This window comes from Cervus elaphus, chromosome 10 (assembly GCF_910594005.1).
Source record: "Cervus elaphus chromosome 10, mCerEla1.1, whole genome shotgun sequence".
Taxonomy (NCBI): domain Eukaryota; kingdom Metazoa; phylum Chordata; class Mammalia; order Artiodactyla; family Cervidae; genus Cervus; species Cervus elaphus.
Genome location: NC_057824.1, coordinates 50,807,573 through 50,825,936, shown reverse-complemented (window position 1 = coordinate 50,825,936; position 18,364 = coordinate 50,807,573). Strand labels below are relative to the sequence as shown.

At 42.9% G+C, this 18,364-nt stretch overlaps 1 protein-coding gene across 3 annotated transcripts in view; it reads right to left on the bottom strand.

Moving 5' to 3' along the window:
- Positions 1-18,364, bottom strand: part of SMURF1 (SMAD specific E3 ubiquitin protein ligase 1) — an 89,806-nt gene that overhangs the window by 16,316 nt on the left and 55,126 nt on the right. For 2 of the 3 annotated variants that reach the window (XM_043915292.1, XM_043915293.1), the window contains exons 2-9: positions 8,923-8,961; positions 7,694-7,802; positions 6,063-6,196; positions 5,842-5,907; positions 4,321-4,396; positions 2,652-2,893; positions 1,845-1,929; positions 77-223 (exon numbers count right to left, since the gene is read on the bottom strand). In XM_043915292.1, the coding sequence (XP_043771227.1) occupies positions 77-223; positions 1,845-1,929; positions 2,652-2,893; positions 4,321-4,396; positions 5,842-5,907; positions 6,063-6,196; positions 7,694-7,802; positions 8,923-8,961 (898 nt within the window). Of the gene's footprint in view, positions 1-76; positions 224-1,183; positions 1,262-1,844; positions 1,930-2,651; positions 2,894-4,320; positions 4,397-5,841; positions 5,908-6,062; positions 6,197-7,693; positions 7,803-8,922; positions 8,962-18,364 lie in introns of all 3 variants that reach the window. The other variant, XM_043915294.1, reaches the window with a different exon arrangement.

The following is an 18,364-nucleotide window of genomic DNA, read 5'->3' as shown; positions in this document are numbered from 1 at the left end:
ATAGATGGAGGGAAACATCAGTATTAAACAGGGCACTGTAACGGTAAAGAGGTCAGCGAAGGGCTGTAAGTCTTACGTCATGATGTGGTGTAACCGTGGGTCTGTAAACTGGGTTGTTCGGTTATTATGATCCACAAAATATATTCTCCCGGAAACTGTGCTGCGGACTTCCCAGCCAGGCGGCAGTGGTCCAAGCTCATCACAGTTCACGCTGTTAAGGTCTCTACCAGGAAGGAAGACAGAGAGCGGTGTGTCCATCTGCGCGTGGAGGCCTGAGACCGAAACTTCAGGGAGAGAAGCGGGGGCGCCCCTTATCCAGGGGCTACGAGGGCCAGTCAAGGCGCTACTTACACCAAACACCCACCGAGGCCCGGCCTCTGTGCTGCAAGTGGCAGCAAAATCCCATGGATAAAATCGCAACTCTCAGAGCCCGTGGTCATGACACGGAGCGTGGTCTGCCCGGGAATACCATTCCTTCCACCAAAGAGAACCGAAACATTGCATCCATAACATGCAATGGGGAACCTCGATCGAACTTTTGGCCAGCCCAACAGTACGGGGGATCTGAATGCTGCCGGAAGGCCTCTCTGGGTTCACAAGTTAATGAGATGCTCAAGGTCAGAAGGGTCTCTCCGTGGGAAAGCTCCCAGAAAACACACTTTCTCCAGCAGACAGGAGTATAGGAACATGCATTGGAAATCTTCCCGTTCTAGAGAGCTGCACCAGGATGAGGCCGTCTCATTTTTTGAGCCACTTTTCTTAATCAGCAAGTAGCTCTAAGTCTAACCTCTTGATTAATTATTTCAACCCAATCCACAGTCACCTGGGAGCAAGCATTACTGACCAAGATGCTTTTCTAATGAGCACAAAAGCCTGACCTTCCTTCCTGAGAGTACCAAGGAGATAGCTCATTCATTTGTAGGTAATACTTCCATTCTAATTATAGACACTGAATTGTTAAGTTCAACATAGATTTGGAAAATCAAAAGCAAGAAGCTTGTTCTCAGATGAAACAAATTATGAATAAAAAGGAAATGAGCATTACTAAAAATGTTATTAGGTAGTAATGCTATTCTCAAACAAACAAAAAAAAAATTTCTAAGAAAAAAAAAGAAAGCAAAGCAAAGAGAAAAAAGAAACTTAACTCCATTACAGGCAGGGGAGGGGCAGGGATCTCTCTAACCTGGGCTCAGATGTATGGCCTTGCAGAAGGAATTCGTATAGAAAAGCTTCATCTCCCCCAGGAATGGTCCCCAAGGGACTGACGCAATAGGGATGATAAAGTAGAAGAGAAAAAGGGTGATAGAGTCTTTATATTTCCTGTTTAACTTTTTATTATGGAGAATTTTAAGCATATAAAAAAAAGAGAGAGAGACCATAGTGAATAACCAGCTTCAACAATTACCAGTTCATCACCAACCTGCTTCCAGGGCTCCCCATTCACTCCCCCCACACCAATTATTTAAAGCATCAGGTCAGATATCAGATCATTTTACTCAGCAATATTTTTAGTTTAAAATGAGAGCAACCATATCTTGAAGGTTTTTCGAGCAAGTGCATTTGATTCCATCTAAGGGTCTTCTCCAGTTATGGAACCTGATTTCAAGACCCAGTATCACTCTCTAAACTTTAGCCTAAAGGGCCCAATTGTGTTACAGCAGCTGCTGACCGGCTGGGGGTGGGGGGAGCAGAGCCAGGACTGTCCCCTGCGAGTCTGGGTCAGGACCTCCAACAGCCCCCGCTCTAAGCCTGCATCTCCACGCCCTGAGGGCCGGATCACCCACGGTCGGGGGTGCAGGCCGTGTGGCGCGCGGCCCTGCCGGCGAGCCGCCCGGGAAGCCTACCTGGGTATCCTGGGGTCGTGCCACGTGCTGACGCCCGTCTGCGTGTGCAAGAAGTACACCTGGCCCTGCACCGTGGTCCTCTGCTCTGCACGACACGGTGGGGACACAGTCAGTGACGCTCACTCCAAGGGGTCAACCCTGTCAGCTCGAGGCCCCGCTTCCTTCCCACAGTCTTTCAAAGGACCGAGAGAAGGGTGTGAACGGCAGGGGTGGCCTTGGGCCTGGCTTGCTGGGGTCGGCGTGTGGACAGACCTTATTTCTCCTGTTCCCACCCGGACCTGCCACCTCGGGACTCAGCCTGCCTCCACCCCTGTCCCCTGCATCAGCTCACACTTCCGGTCTGATCTGCTCCATCTATGTGGATCCTCCAACATGGATCTACATGGATCCTCCTTCATCTAGGGGCTTCCTCTGTGGTTGTCAAAAGATTCTGTTTTATCTTTCGTGACAGTGATACGTCTTATCACTCGAACCCAAGGCTGTCCTTGCCATGTTCAGATCCCAGGGCGCTACAAAGAGCCTCATCCAGACCCCCGCCCCACTCCTCCTGGCTCTCTTTGACATTCGTTTGCCTAAATTCTTCACTCAATTGCTATCCTAGAAGCTTGGAGCAAGGGCGGATACATTAAGGAGGAGCAGGATTTATCAACCGTCTCAGGTCACTTTTCTTTACACTGACACAACCGCCATGGGGCAGAGCTCTGCAAACATCAGCGGTTCTGGCAGGTACGTGTTACCAGAAAAGGTCTGAAGGCGGAAAGGGACACGTGGCCGGCCGCACTTGGAAGGGCGGGTGCGCGCCCTCACCGTAGCCTTCGGGCAGCTCCGGGGACTGGTGGCCGTGAGGTCGGTTCTGTGGCGTCTGCAGCGACCCTCGCACCTCAGGGTTTCGCAGTCGCTGGGCCTGAAGTCTTTGGTCTTGACTCGGGGATTCCACAAACCTGCAGTTGCCCCCGCCAGCAGCAGCCCCGGGGCCATCCGTGTACGGGGCTGGCTCCTCCATGAAGCAGCTGAGGGGCCTTCCAGGCCCGGAGTCTTCATACACGGTTCTGGAAGTGGGAGAACACAGCCCACGTGACAACACCCGCCGAAGACAGGGACGCCCCCCAGTTCACACCAGGCTCTCACACCCGTTTAGTCTGCTTCTCTCAGACAATACAGAAGGTCCCCAGGGCTTAGTTTCATAAAATTCGTCCAGTCCTATTTCACTGGAAAGCCAAACTTGTTCACGAAGAATCAATGGCCTAAGGACACCATGTGTTAAGTGCCACTGAGGCCACGGTAGGATTTCAAACTTGGGGATAGCTGAATGGTTGGAAAACACTAACCCTGACCTATAAGAAGTTCAGAAAAGGAGATTTCAATTTTCTTGACTCGGAATCAAATTCAAACATTCCATTCGCCTTGTCATTTTATAATAGAACACCTTGTTACATCAAATATTGCAATGACTTTAAAGTGACTTTTAACATAAATCCTCATCCCCCGAACAACGTTGAAGACAATTTACTTTAATAGGCTATTTTCTCTTTTAAGCAAGTACTTTTGAAAATCATTTTACGTTGAAAAATTTCAGAGACACGCAAAGTAAGGGACTCGTTCAGTGAACTCCCTGGACTCTTCACCCACCTCCAATACCATCCCGTGTCCAGCTCTTCCCCCCTCCGCTGGCTTATTCGGAAAACATTCCCCACATTTTGCCATCTCATCCTTAGATATTTTGGCACATATCTCTGAAAGATAAGCCTTTTACCATTAGCATGATCCCCAAAATGGGTCATAATAATGCCAGTCAGTATTCAAATTTCTCCAGTCCACTATCTCATCAATCAGGATCCAAATAGATCCGCACACTGCATCTAGTAGGTGGGTCTCTTAAATCCTGTTTATTAAATTTACAGGTTCTCTTCCTTCCTTTTTATTCCGTTCTTCTCCTTGCAGTGTACTTGCTGAGGATACTGGCTGTGTCTGCTCCACTCTACAGGGAGCCCCACTTCTGGATGGGTTTGTTATAGGGGGCTGGGCAGCCCACTGCCGTCCCTGGGACCTCCAAGATCTGTGTTCATGTCAAGTTCTCGCTCTTTCCTGATGGTGTCAACAACTATTAATGGCATTAAGAGTTAATTCATTGGGGATCGAAAAATCACGACAGTGACTAACGAGAGCTCTTGATGGTTTTGCGGGCTTGGTTTTTTATAACATTTCTTTCTGTATCATCATGAACTCCACGGACTGGTTTGGCTGTTGCAGTTATCATTCTTGACCAATGCTCTCTGGTCAGAGGGAACCTCTGTAAACTGGACCCTGAGTCTTTGGGGCACGACCCCTCTAGTCTCGACAGCTTCCTTTACAGACAAGGACACTGGATCACAGTTTTGCCCCAAAGTCCCCCCTGGCCCCTCAGGTATTCAACGTGGTGAAAAGGTGTACGGGACGCTCTCCCGCAGCGCGCGCGCCGGCGTCCCGGGGTACGCACCCTTCACTCTCTAGCAGGCCTCTGCAGTCCACCACAGACCCGCCGGTGCCGATCCTGTCTCGTGTCTGTAAACTGACTAAAAAGAAAAAGGACGTCTTGCATTAAAATCCAGAGATATTTTATACAACTGCAATATAGTGAGCCACTACAAATGTATAATTTATATACGATATTATTTTAGAAAGTGAGGCGTCCGTCTCTGCACTCACACACACACGCCTGTGCGTTCGAGTGTGAGACATTTCACTCAGTGGCTCCACGCCACCGCACACCACTCGGGCCCTTCCTTGTGAACGCGGAACAGAAGGAGGTGCTGTGTTTTCCACGCTCTCCATAAAGTAACACAATAGTCACTTCTTCCAAGTTATCTTATTTTTTAAAAAGATTCTGACTTATACTGGATAAGGACACAGACAGCACTGTCTATTTGCACAGTCTAGACACATCTATGTCTCTACTGTCCATCCCTAATACAACCAACAAAGACACTGATGAAGTTGCTTCCAGGTACTGGTTTTTCCCATGTCTCTCCACAAAGAAAAGAAGACATCACAAACAGGCAGTGAGTGAGAACTCTGTCATCAGGAGAGTCTGGGATGGACACTCACTGTTCACTAATCCTGGGTCAGATCTACATAGCCGACTCACTGGAAAAGACCCTGATGCTGGGAAAGATTGAGGACAAGAGGAGAAGGGGGCAACAGAGGATAAGATGGTTGGATGGCATCACTGACTCAATGGACATGAGTTTGAGCAAACTCTGGAAGATAGTGAAGGACAAGGGAGCCTGGCGTGCTGTAGTCCTTGAGGTCGCAAAGAGTCAGATACGACTCAGCAACCGAACAACAACAAGTTCTACGTAAGACAAGACCTAAAAGATGTGCGGTCATAAGTCATTCTGGTGTGCTACTGAAATACTATGGAGTTTTTTTCTGGATTCCCTGCAATGCAGAGTCAATATCTGAGTTACTCTGAAATGCTAGTAAGAATGGGATGGATAACAGGATGAACTGCTTAACCGACAAATTAACTCCCAGCAGAATACATCTAGTCAGCATTTTGTGACATTGGCATGTTTCCTTTCTTCATTCTGAGTAAGTCAATCCTCTGTAAGGTCACATGACACAGAGGTCTCCAGAAATCCCGCTGCCTTCTACGTACACAATGGTCTTCCTGCGGTACTATGTTCAGCTCGTGCATATGTGGCCACCATGTTTACCATCTGTGCTTGGATAACAGGACAAAAGTGAGGACTAAAATTACATCAAAAATTACAACCGTACATCTTTTTGTACCTTAGTCACTTTAACTCCACCTTGAACGACAGAATGAAGAGAATTGGATAAAATAACAAAAGCCACACAGATGAAACTTTTTAGTGCTGGAGAGATGGCCCCCAAATGTGGCTTGTCCTTCGTGTACGTCAGCCTGGGTCAGTGGCTTTGTGTATTTTCTCAGTGATGAAGAGCTGGATGTTAAGTTCTGTAAAAGTTATCTCTTTAGAGATGAGAAAGTTCTTACCCACTATTTGGCCACGAACTGCATCAGTATCTGAGGGGTTTAGTTTGCACAGATCCAAACGCTGGTCTGCAAACAAACAATTCAAAACTTAACCTGGGGAATGTTAACTAGGGAGGAGGGCAGGAATTCTGTATTCAGTATTCAAAAATAATAATAAACAAAATGATGGCTCGTAAGCCCTCCTCAGTGCATTAAGAGGCAGAAAAGCGTTGGGTTCTTACAGCCAGTATCTTTTAATCTGCTGATGGCGTTGGACAGCAGCCGCACACACCCCAGGAAGCCGGCTCCCTGCTTCTTGTGAATCTTCTTGTGGTTCCACACGCTGATGGTTATAGAATCCGTTTTTCCAACGTATCTGAAACCAAAGTGCAAATTCATCTTTAATTGCACTTCTATATTACAACAGCCCACTGGGATTCTATCTGACTGACTTGTTAGTCCAGAAGAATTCTCTGAAAATAATGTTGGCTCTATAGCCACAAGTACAAGCACTCGATGAATATCTGTCCACCAACCTCAACCTCCCTTTGGGAGGCAAAAGGGCTACAGCTGATTATGTGAGAAGCACATGGAGATAACTACATGCTGATGATAATCTTATAACAGGGATTTCCTAGATCTTAATAGTTCCAAAGATAATGGCAGGATTCATAAGCTCCCACCAATTAGGCATCATAGAGAATAACCAGTCTGCAACAAGGGACTCCTCACAAACCCTCCATCCGCCCAAAGCACACGTAGAGCTGAGCTCCGACAGGAAACCCCCTTCCTCTCAGGGCAGATCGGCCACAAGGGAGCTTCCAGGACTTGGACTGACAACTGCTTTCCAGACCACCTCCGGTGCCACAGTGTAACTGAAATAGGGCCTCAGGATCCAGCTACTAAAAACCCCCTCACACCCAGTACAATCCGTGGTAGTAAAACAAACCAGTAATCATTCAGCATTACCTGACAAAAATTTCTTAGCAAGGACATGAAAACAGGGGTGAATATAAAATAGTGATTTTTCAAACTGCAATCCACGTAATGAATGGATATAAGAAGTTGTTGGATGGCGTGCGGGCTTATATACATTCGCTCATACCAAACTTTATTTGCTCTTGCAGAAAATGTGTGTGTGTTAGTCGCTCAGTAGTGTCCAACTTTTTGCAACCCATGGACTGTAGTCGGCCAGGCTCCTCTGCCCGTGGAATTCTTCAAGCAAGAATACTAGAGTGGGTAGCCATTCCCTTCTCCAGAGAATGTTCCTGACCCAAGGATCAAACCTGGGTCTCCTGCATTGCAGACAGATTCTTTACCATCTAAGCAAAATTTTTAAAAATCAACATATATATGTGTGTGTGTATAAAATATTTGTATAATAAACATGTGGAGAAGGAAATGGAGACCGACGCCAGGATTGTTGCCTGGGAAATCCCATGGACAGAGGAGCCTGGCAGACTACAGTCCATGGGGTTGCAAAAGAGTCAGACATGACTTGGCGACTAAACAACAAAAACAACATAATAAATATGTATAATAATGCATTTCAGATAGTCCATTTTACAACTATGCTCATGGGTTTACTGAGAAAACAGTAGCATATAGAGGACCTGAACTATGGCCCCTTTTTCCTGTTAGAGAGGGCCAGGAGATTAAATGTTTGAAGATCATGGTTACAGAGGCAAACCATAAAAAATGTATGAAAACGTCAAATGCAAGAACTTCCAAGTATATGCATTCTAAAAGTAGGCAATATGTCTTTGGCCATCCACGAAATTGGTAACCCTTTTAAAAAAAAAAATGCTTCTCTTACAAGGTAGACACCTACTCTCCTGTCATTCCCAAGTGCCCTGTAGGGTGTTCAACTCACAGGTCGTAGTGCTGGTTCCACTTCGGGTCCAGCGTGTTCTTCACAGTGTCCGTTGAGTGGCACTGCCCAGATCCGTCTACAACAACCTTTGCAAAAGGGTCAGGGAGTCCTGGAGGAGAGGGGACAGCCACACTGGGTGAGACGACACATGTGTCACTGCGACAGAACCTGGTCCCGCAGGTAAAGGGCGCCTCAAGATCACCTAACTATCCTGGTATATTTCATTCTCAAATTTAAGGTTAGTCTCGATCAGCAAAATAAGTTATTTCCATTAAGCTTTCTAAGAAAAGCAACCCAGAATGACATCCTCCTCAGATTTTTTAGACACTAGAAATGAAACTCTAAAAACAGGCTTAAATTCAGATTTCCACTTCTGAAGATCACTTCTAGTTGAATGGAGGAAAAAGTGTCTACAAATAAATGTATTTGTACTTTCTAAAAAATAATACCTAGACATTGCGTTTGCTGGTCGTTATCTATTTTATCTCTGGAAGCAGTATTCACCAAATTTTCATTAAGTAGGTTCTTAAATGCTTGAGTGTGAATCAGACAGGTTTATAAGTTCAGAGAGGTGGCTGGGTCTGAGAGACAGACCTAGATGGGATCCATCCCTCTGAACCTTCTTAGCTCCTTTAATAAAGCCCATGAACCTCAGTTTCTTCACCTGAGAGTGTGAATAATGCCGCTTAGGAACCAAGCAGCATTCTGGTGAGGATCAGAAACAGTGTGAAAATGTTCCTCCTTCGGGCACCTACTTTATAGTAGGTGAGCTTCTTAAGAAGCGATTCCTTTCATAAGAAAATGACTCTCCATTTATTATTTTTACAATTCCTTTCATTACAAGACTTTTCAAGTGTGATTTAATTTATCAAATTTGACTATCAGTTTTACTGAATCTCAGACACTTTACAGAAAAATGTCTCATCTGTATTTGAGCAGAGAACACTTCAGCAGAAAGCAATACACTAATGGATGGAAAGGCAGAGAAAACAGGGTGTGGCCAGAATAGGGAATGAGAGAGAGTTTTTCTTCCTTGAGTTAAAAATTCTGTGCCTTGGAGCTAAGGAGCCTCTGTGCTGTCGTCAACTGGGAAATGAAGTTTGTCAAACCGTGGGTTTCTATTCTTTTCTTTTAGGAGAATACACCTAGTGTTTTTTGAAAAAGTTTTAAATTTCAGAAATATGTGAAGAATATTAATAGGTGAGAGAGCAAAAATGGGTTTTACTTACTGAAGAAGTCTTTCTTTGCAAGATTCTTGGCACATAATACTAAAAACAAACAAAAAGGCAAGGGTTAGCATTTATGGACAAGATTTTCACCATACTTAGTCGCTATGGACAAAACTGTATCCCACTCAAAATGCGTATGTTGAAGGTCCAGGCCCTGATGTGATGGTATCTACAGGTGGGGTCCTCAGGAAGTGCTCGCGGTTAGCTGAGGTCATGGGGGTGGGGCTGCCATGATGGGGGTCCGAGCCCCTATAAAGAAGGGCCCCCCCAAAAAAAAAGAAGGACCCACAGCACATGCCTTCACTCGGCTCTCCACGTGAGGATGCACGAGGTGGCCGTCTACAAGCCAGCAAGAGGGCCTTCGCCCAGACCCAAATCTTCCCCCTCCTTCATCTTAGGCTATGGGAAATAAATGTTTGCTGTGTAAGCCGCCAGCCAGTGGTATTTTGCTACAGCGGCCCAAACTGGCTGAGGCGCTAGCCTATATTTGCAGTGGGGGAAAAAAAAACCTCAAAATTATCTTTGCCATTGATTGTATTTCAAATTAAGTGTTACATTAAACAAAAAACTGACAAGTAACTAAAAAGTGTTTTCCCCTCCAGTTAGAAATAAACTCTAACAAATGCAAAATGGTTTAAACTTAAAAATCTTTCTTAAACACATATGGGTGGATTTATCAATGTGTTCTTAAAACTCCCAGGATCACATTAACACCAGTTGAAATTAAGACCTTCAGTCTGTACCTTCAGAGCACCTGCTCATAAGAGGAGCCATGCATCTTTGCTATTCGGCTAAATAACACAATTTTATAAACGCAAGCTCTGGTACGTTGGAGAATAAAATGGGAGAGTGACAGAAAATATGGGGCCATCATCAAATGTCGTGAAAAACAGATGATAAAATGCATGCTAGGAATTTAGTACAATGTTGGCATATAGAAAGAATGCAATGAATGCCATCGTTACAATTTTATTAATGAGGTGGGTAAGAAATTTTGTCACTAGATCCGTTACATGATTAAAGCTATTATTTGAAGGGAAAATACACAATATATTATACCACCTTACCTGCCTCCTGAAAAACCTGTATGCAGATCAAGAAGCAACACTTGGAACCCAACAGGGAACAACAGACTGGCTCCAAATTGGGAAGGAGAACATCAAGGCTGGGTACTGTCACCCTGCTCATTTAACTTACATGCAGAGCACATCATGCGAAACGCCGGGCTGGATGAAGCACAAGCCAGAATCAAGATTGCCGGGAAAATAGCAATAACCTCAGATATGCAGATGACACCACCCTTATGGCAGAGAGTGAAGAAGGACTAAAGAGCCTCTTGATGAAGGTCAAAGAGCAAAGTGAAAAAGTTGGCTTAAAACTCAACATTCAAAAAACAAAGATCATGGCATCCAGGCCCATCACTTCATGGCAAATAGATGGGGAAACAACAGAAACAGTGACAGACTTTATTTTCTTGGGCTCCAAAATCACTGCAGATGGTGACTACAGCCACAAAATTAAAAGAAGCTTACTCCTTGGAAGAAAAGCTATGACAAACCCAGAGAGCGTATTAAAAAGCAGAGACGTTACTTTGCCGACAAAGGTCCGTCTAGTCAAAGTTATGGTTTTTCCAGTAGTCATGTATGAATGTGAGAGTTGGACCATAAAGAAGGCTGAACGCTGAAGAATTGATGCTTTTGAGCTGTGGTGCTGGAAAAAGACTCTTGAGAGTCCCTCAGGCAGCAAGGAGATCAAACCAGTCAATCCTAAAGGAAATCAGTCCTGAATATTCATTGGAGGGACTGATGCTGAAGCTGAAACTCCAATACTTTGGCCACCTGATGCGTAGAGCCAACACATTAGAAAAGACCCAGATGTTGGGGAAAATTGAAGGCAGGAGGAGACGGGGACGACATAGGGTGAGATGGTTGAATGGCATCACTGACTCAATGGACATGAGTTTGAGCGAGCTCCAGCAGCCGGTAATGGACAGGGAGGCCTGGCGTGCTGCGGTTCATGGGGTCACAGAGTCGGACACGGCTGAGCGAAGGGACAACGACAGTCACGCGTACAGCTGGTGAGAAATCTTGCCACCAGACCCGCTACATGATTAAACTATGACATGAAGGGAAAATACACCAATGTATTATGCATACATAGCTTCCCAATTTTTAAGAATACAGTGTTTTACTGTGACCTTATTTGACAAAAATATACAGAGGAGGCTGTCGGGCTACAGTCCACAGGGTCGCAAAGAGTCGGACACGACTGAAGTGACTGAGCACACAGGATCACTACTAAGGCAATGTACAGGTCGTAGATTTAGCAACTGTTTCAACTACAGGAAGTTCATAATATACCGTTCTGCAAACTTTTAGTACATTTTATATAACAACTTTACCAAGATATAATTCCTATACAATTCATCCAAGCGAAGTGGATGATTTATTGGTTTTTAATATACTCACTGAGCTGTATAACCATCAGCACATGAATTTAGAGCATTTTCACCATCCCATGAAAGAAATTCTGCACCTATTAGCAGTCACTCACCATTAACCGCAAACCCCACCAGTCACAGCCACCACTAATCTACTTGACGTCTCTGGATGTGCCTAGAATGGATAGTTCACATAAATGGAATCATAGAAAATGTGGTATTTCAGGACTGGCTTTTTAACATTTTTTTTTATTTTTTAATTGAAGGATAACCGCTTTACAGTATTGCACTGGTTTCTGCCACACATCACCGTGATTCAGCCAGAGGTGCACACACGTCCCCCCTGAACCTCCCTCCCTCCCCTCTCGGCTGGGCCCCCGAGTCACACAGAAAACTCCCACTGGCCATCAGTTTTACCCGGGGTAACGTCTGTGTTTCCAAGCTACTCTCTCCACTCGGCCCACCCTCTCCTTCCCACCGTGTCCACAAATCTGTTCTCTAGGTCTCCGTCTTTTTCTGTAGCTATGGGGGTGACCGGTCGCTGTTCGTCCTGAGCCTATTGATGATGCTGTTGTACATGAACTGACTTCCAGCGTGAAACCAACCCTGCATTCTGAGCTGAATGCCCCCAGGTTATGGGGCATAATGGATCCTTTAATGTGCGCTGTAAGTCAGCCGGGCCAGGGCTTTTCTTTGTAGAAAGTGTTTCAGTCACTAATCCATAATCTCTTCACAAGTCTATTCACATTTTCCACTTCTCGAATCAGCCTTGGTAGTTTGTGTCTTTCTAGAAATTTGTCTGTTTCACTTAAGTTACCGATTTATTGGCATACAGTTGTTTACAGTATCTCCTGATAATACAAAAATACTACCGACTATACAAAAATATACATTTCCTCTTCGGTATAATCTTTACACTCTTCCTCTCAGTGGAGATACACACACATACAAACTCTTCAGTCTTTTTGTGGCTGGATCATAATTTATCACAGCTCTGGTTAGTGCTTCATTTCTTGTTTCTCTAATTTAAAAAGTAAGGACAAAAGTACTTACAAAAATTGAAAACTTGCAAATGTGTAAATAGGAAATGCATGCCTCCAAAATCTCATTGTTACCCTTTGTTTTTTAATAGCATTTTCCTGGCTATACTTCCTTTTTTCCCATTTAACTTTAGAATTACTTTGAGCAAGTTTTCAAAAAATTCATAAATAAATTTGAGGGGAATTTACTGCTTTACAAAATTAAGTATTCCCATTCTTGGGTGAAGCATATATATCCAGTGATTAAATTCTTCTTTAAATGCCTTTAAGTAACATTTTCATCTACTCACAAATGTTTTCCACATTTCTAATACGGGTGACTCTTACGTGTCTTGGGTTTTGTTACTATGATGAATGGGAGAGTGCCTTTCATCGCACTTTTTTTTTAATCATCAAGATATGTGTTCTTCTATGGTTTTTCACTGCACTTTCTAATAGTTATTTGGGTACAGGTAAGCGATTACTTATCTCATGATAATTCGAGATCTGCCCTCTCTTCCAATGCTCTTCTAATGAGCCTGCGATGTACTGTCTCCTCCACTCCTTGTTTTCCCAAGGTGCCGATGCTGGATCGCTTCTGACTGGAAGATTTCTGGTAACATCTCAAAAAGATTAATACTTGCTCTTCTGCACAAGACTAGTAATTTAAAAAAAAAAAAAAAAGGTATTTATTTCCTTGGCTGTGCTAGTTCTTAGCTGCGGCATGCAGGATCTTGTTCGCTGACCAGGGATTGAACCCAGGCCCCCGGCATTGGGAGCGTGGAAGACCAGCAATGTTCTAATTTAAGGCTCATTCCAGTGGAATTTGGTTACATCAAAAAGTGGCGAGGATTTCAATATCGTCAGCACAAAGAGAATTTTGCCTTGATTTTGTGCAAAGATCATTTACAGTCACTATGCATCTAGTTTAGTTAATGGCATTTGATCTCTCCTACTAGAAAAATTTTGTGATCCTGCGGTAGAATTCTGTTTGTCCACTCTGTGAGATAAGAGATAACTTACTGCACTTAAAATTCCACTCTGTCTGGATCTACCACTCATTTTGAAGATATGTACCAATTTTAAGTAAGATTCTGGAACTACAACAATGAACAACAGAGGCACTTACTCTTTAGAGAAAAAGCAGCTGATTTTTTCGGAGTACACTACCGCATGTTTTCTTCAACGCCAACTCTGAAGTGCCCTCTACTGCGGACAAATCATGTCTAAATCCAGTAATTTCCTAATCATATGCCATAGTTTCCTAATTTGGGGGGTAAAGAAAGAACAAACTACATAATGTTCACTTAGCTTCTGAAAATACATGGGAAGGAAGTGTTTTGCTAACATTCAATTAGTAAGTCAAGCTTCTCTACCAGCTCCCTGACGGACGTATAGGGTCCCCAAAATACTATTTGTGGATTCACCCACTCTCTGAAAGATCATGTTCTTCAGAAGTTTATGCTGTTTCTTAAGGTTTCATTAGTGTTAGCTGGTTGGCACTATGGATAAAAATGTTTGCCTGCAGTTCCAAGCCAGAGGTTGTATGACAGTGAGGGAGAAACATAGTTCATGTTAAAAAACAAGTAACAAAGGCCAGAGGTCACACAGGAGTCAGACATGATTTAGCAACTAAACAACAACAAAGTCCAGAGGGCATCTGGGACTTTTTATTATATTTGGGCTTCCCTGGTGGCTCAGGCTGTAAAGAATCCGCCTGCAGTGCAGGAGACCCCGGTTCAATTCCTGGGTTGGGAAGATCCCCTGGAGAAGGGACAGGCTACCCACTCCAGTATTCTGGCCTGGAGAATCCCCATGGACAGAGGAGCCTGGCGGGCTACAGCCCATGGGGTCCCAAAGAGTAGGGCACAACCAAGTAACTGAGCACAACGCAGGACACTGGAATAGTAACCCTACTGTCTCTCGGGCTTCCCTTGTGGCTCAGCTGGTAAAGAATCCCCCTGCAACACGGGAGACCTGGGTTCGATCCCTGGGTTGGGAGGATCCCCTGGAGAAGGGAATGGCAACCCACTCCAGTATTCTGGCCTGGAAAATTCCATGGACTGTATAGTCCATACGGTCACAAAGAGTTGGACACAACTAAGTGATTTTCACCAGATTTGCACAAAGCCCTCATTCATGAACAGTCATTTTTTTTACATCTTAAGGGATGATTTCCATGGACCAATGAAGCCATTACATTCAAAGAAAATCTATAACTGAAGGGCAGTTTTCAATTTTTTAAAATTTAAATTTTTAAGACACTTTTAAATTTTAATCTTAAGATGTTGCTTTCCTTGACACCTGGATTTTCCCACAGAACCTACAGGGGATGACTTCCTGGGTGGAGGAAAAAGACAGGCCTCACAGGAAGCAATTTCCAAAGCTATCGTTGGTTTGACTTTTTTTCTCCCTTAAGTATTACAGGCTATGCACCTTTGCCTTGCAAGAGAAGAAAAATAGTTTTTATTAAAGGTCTCTGTCACTTAGAGTAATTTCTATCTCCAGATCATATTTCTGTCTTAAATAAAGTAAATGAGATGTTTTTTCAACCATGTTAGAGTGGGACTAAGACAGCAAGAAGAACAGGGGAATTTTCTAGGTAGAAGCATTTTCCCTTGCAAAGAGCTTAGGAAAATTTAGGTTTTCATTAGAGAATGTTTTATCTAAATAATTAAAGTTACATTCCAAAATTAATCAACTCATCGATCAGTTAATTATTAGTATCAATGTTGTCTCCCTACATGTTTTCTTTTCAAGCGTCCTCATTCAAGAGCCATAACGTGGTGACGTTTACTAAACTCCAAAACTTAAAAAAATAAAATAAAACTCCAAAACTTCGGCCCCGATGTCTAGTATCTCATCTCCTGAAAAGCTCCTAGTGATTTTATAACCAGGAACTAAGGAGCAGTTTGCTACTGGTGCTTCCAAAAACCACCCTGGAAAGCAGACTGTCTCCCCAGCAACCATATGACCAGTGCCTCTGCCAAAAACACTCGATGAAATCTATCAATGGAATCACAGTGGGAGGTTTGGAAACTTTGTCATTGTTTTGTGAAACGTTCCAAATACAATCTAATTCCCTTTCACAGACCTAATAACAGCCGCTAAATATGCTTACAAGTTATGAGGCACTACCCTGAGTGTCTGACAGCCTGGCCAGGTTTATCCAACACCACAATCCCATGAGACGGTTATTATCATGTTCATTTTCCTAATGAGAAAACGGGGGCTTAACAAGATCACACAACTTGACCAACAAAAGCCACGGTAAACACTGCTGCTCTGGGCAGTGCATCCGTTTATCCATTTAACAAGCACCCACTGATGACCCACCAGAGGCCAAGCCCTGTTCCAAGCTCAGAATGCTATGAAGAACTAAACAACAAAAAAACCCAAAAAGGTGCTTGTGCTGGGGTACTTCTCAGGCCTGAGGGTTTGACTTTTAAGGCAAGTCAGGTAATTTTTTTTTCCTTTTAAATTGACTTCCTAAGCTTAAAACTATTTTCCTAAGGTAAAATAAAACTCAACTTTGTCAGGAAGGAAATGAATTTTAACCCCCAAAAGCTTGTCATTAAGTAAATTATATTCGATCGTCGCCTTAGAAGGAAAGTGAATGAACTCCACTGACAGGAGATAATCCAGAGTTAACAAGGAGGAGAACCTCCCAGAAGGCCAAACATCCCCACCCAGTGACTCCTGAAGAACTATTAAGATAAAAGGAAGCTGCACTCTACTGACTAAGTCATTTTAAACAAGGTGGTAACTACTGAGGGTAAAAGGGAAATGAAGGAATGTTGTGGGAAGAAAGCTAGAATTAAGCAAGCTCTCCTACAACCTCATAATCAGTCCAGACCTAAAACAAATGGACAAGGAAAAAGTAATAATAGCCAGACAAAGTTCTGTCTGCATTTTCTTTCTGTTACTGAGTTGACAAATGAGGCTTTATTAATTTGATGCATAGAAAGGTCAACAGAAAACTGCAAGGGGAGGCCCAAGTTTTAGCAAGGTAACATGTGCAAATATCCCCACAAATGGCTAAGAAAAACCGATAGTGCAAACTCTTCTCAAACAAAGTCCCTTAACGTGTCTTTCCTATTTATCATTTTATAGTAATACTTTCTATAGCACTGAAATAAACGTATTATTTGGCATAGTTTTATCACAGAAGCGTCTATAATTATGGAGCTAATCACTATTCACATCACAGCATTAGTCAGAATAAAACTATTATGCTCAATTTAGTCAAGAAAAATAGAAGAAAAGGAAATTGAACAACTTGCTCAAGGTGACCTTGGCAAGTCAGTGATGGAGATAAGAACCTGATTTATCCATGAATGAAATGCACAGAGCTCACTGGATTATGCTCCTTCATTAAGACAACTGAGTGTTAGGAACGAAACCATTTGTCACCACATTAAAAATTTTCAGTCTGTGTGGCCAATATTGAATTCATAAGGTCATTTTAAATTTTTAAAAAAATCGTGGCCCAGCCATTCCACCCTCAGGCATGTGATTAACAGAAATACACACATACATAAGTTCGTGTGGTAGAACAATTATAGATGCAGTAAGAGCAGATACATTGAGAGGGAGATCGAATAATGATTAACTGTAAACTAACAGTAACAATTGCTAATATATATTGAGCTTACTCTGTGCCAAACACGATCAATAGCACTTTACAGATTACACCTTATTTAACACAACAAACAAGGAGACCAAGATGAGGTGAGGTTCAATCCCTTGCCCAAGACCATGGAACCTGTAAATTTCTTCCTTGCATCTGACTGACTCCAGAGCCCAAGCTCTCTACTACACGTACCCTGATACAGTTTCCAAAAGGTATAATTACGGTGACAAGTTGACATACAACATAAGGAAGTCAGAATACTCTAGAGAAACACATATTTTTGTAAAAGCAAACAAATATGACTTAAAAAAATAAAAAGGGAACTAACTCTGCTAGATCCTACTTCTAACTAGAAAATGAAAAAAAAAATTGTAAAGCAGTGGTACCTCATTAAGCATACATTTTAAAATATAACAACTTGCTGAGATATAATTGACAAGCCATAAAACTCATGCTTCTAAAGTATGAATACATTTCAGTGGTTTTTAATTATATTCCGAGTTGTACAACCATCACCATCATTTAATTTCACAACATTTTCGTAATCTCCCAGAGAAGCCTTGTACCATTAGTGGTTACACACCCCTTCAACCCCTGTCCTAGCCTCTGGCAACCACTAATCTACTTTCTGTCTCTGTTTATATTTGTATTGATGTTTGCCTACAGTGGACACTTCCTGTACAGGGTCATGCAACATGTGGCCTTTTAAGACTGGTTTCTTTCATTTAGCATAATGATTTCAAGGTTCGTTCACATTGTAGCAAGTGTCAATACTTTATTCCTTTTTGTTGCCAAATAATACTGTTATATGAATATATCATACTTCATTTAATCCACTCACCAGAAAATAGACATTTCACAGTTGTTCCCACATCTGGGCTACTGTGCATGATGCATGAATATTCATGTAACAAGGTTTTATGTAGAAACATGTTTTCAGTTCTCTTGGGTATCCACCTAGGAGTGGAATTACTGGATCATATGGTAACTCTATGTTTAACATTTTGAGGAACTGCCAAACTGTCTTCCAAAGTGGCTGCCCAGTTTTACATTCCCACAGCAATGTGTAAAAGTTCCAATTTCTCTGCATCCTCGCCTCTGAGTATTTTTATCTGTACCAGCACCATGAGAAACAAAGACCTCTCTTTCCCACTTCTAGTTGTCTTGACATCACTGCTGAAAACCAACTGAATGAAGACATGAAGATTTTATTCTTGACTCTCAATTCTGTTCCATTGATCTATATACTTCTATTCTTCTATACTTCTATCCTTGACAGTCTGTAACGACTACCATGGCTTGGTATTAATAGTAAGTTTTGAAATCAGGAAGTGTGAATCTCCAATTTTG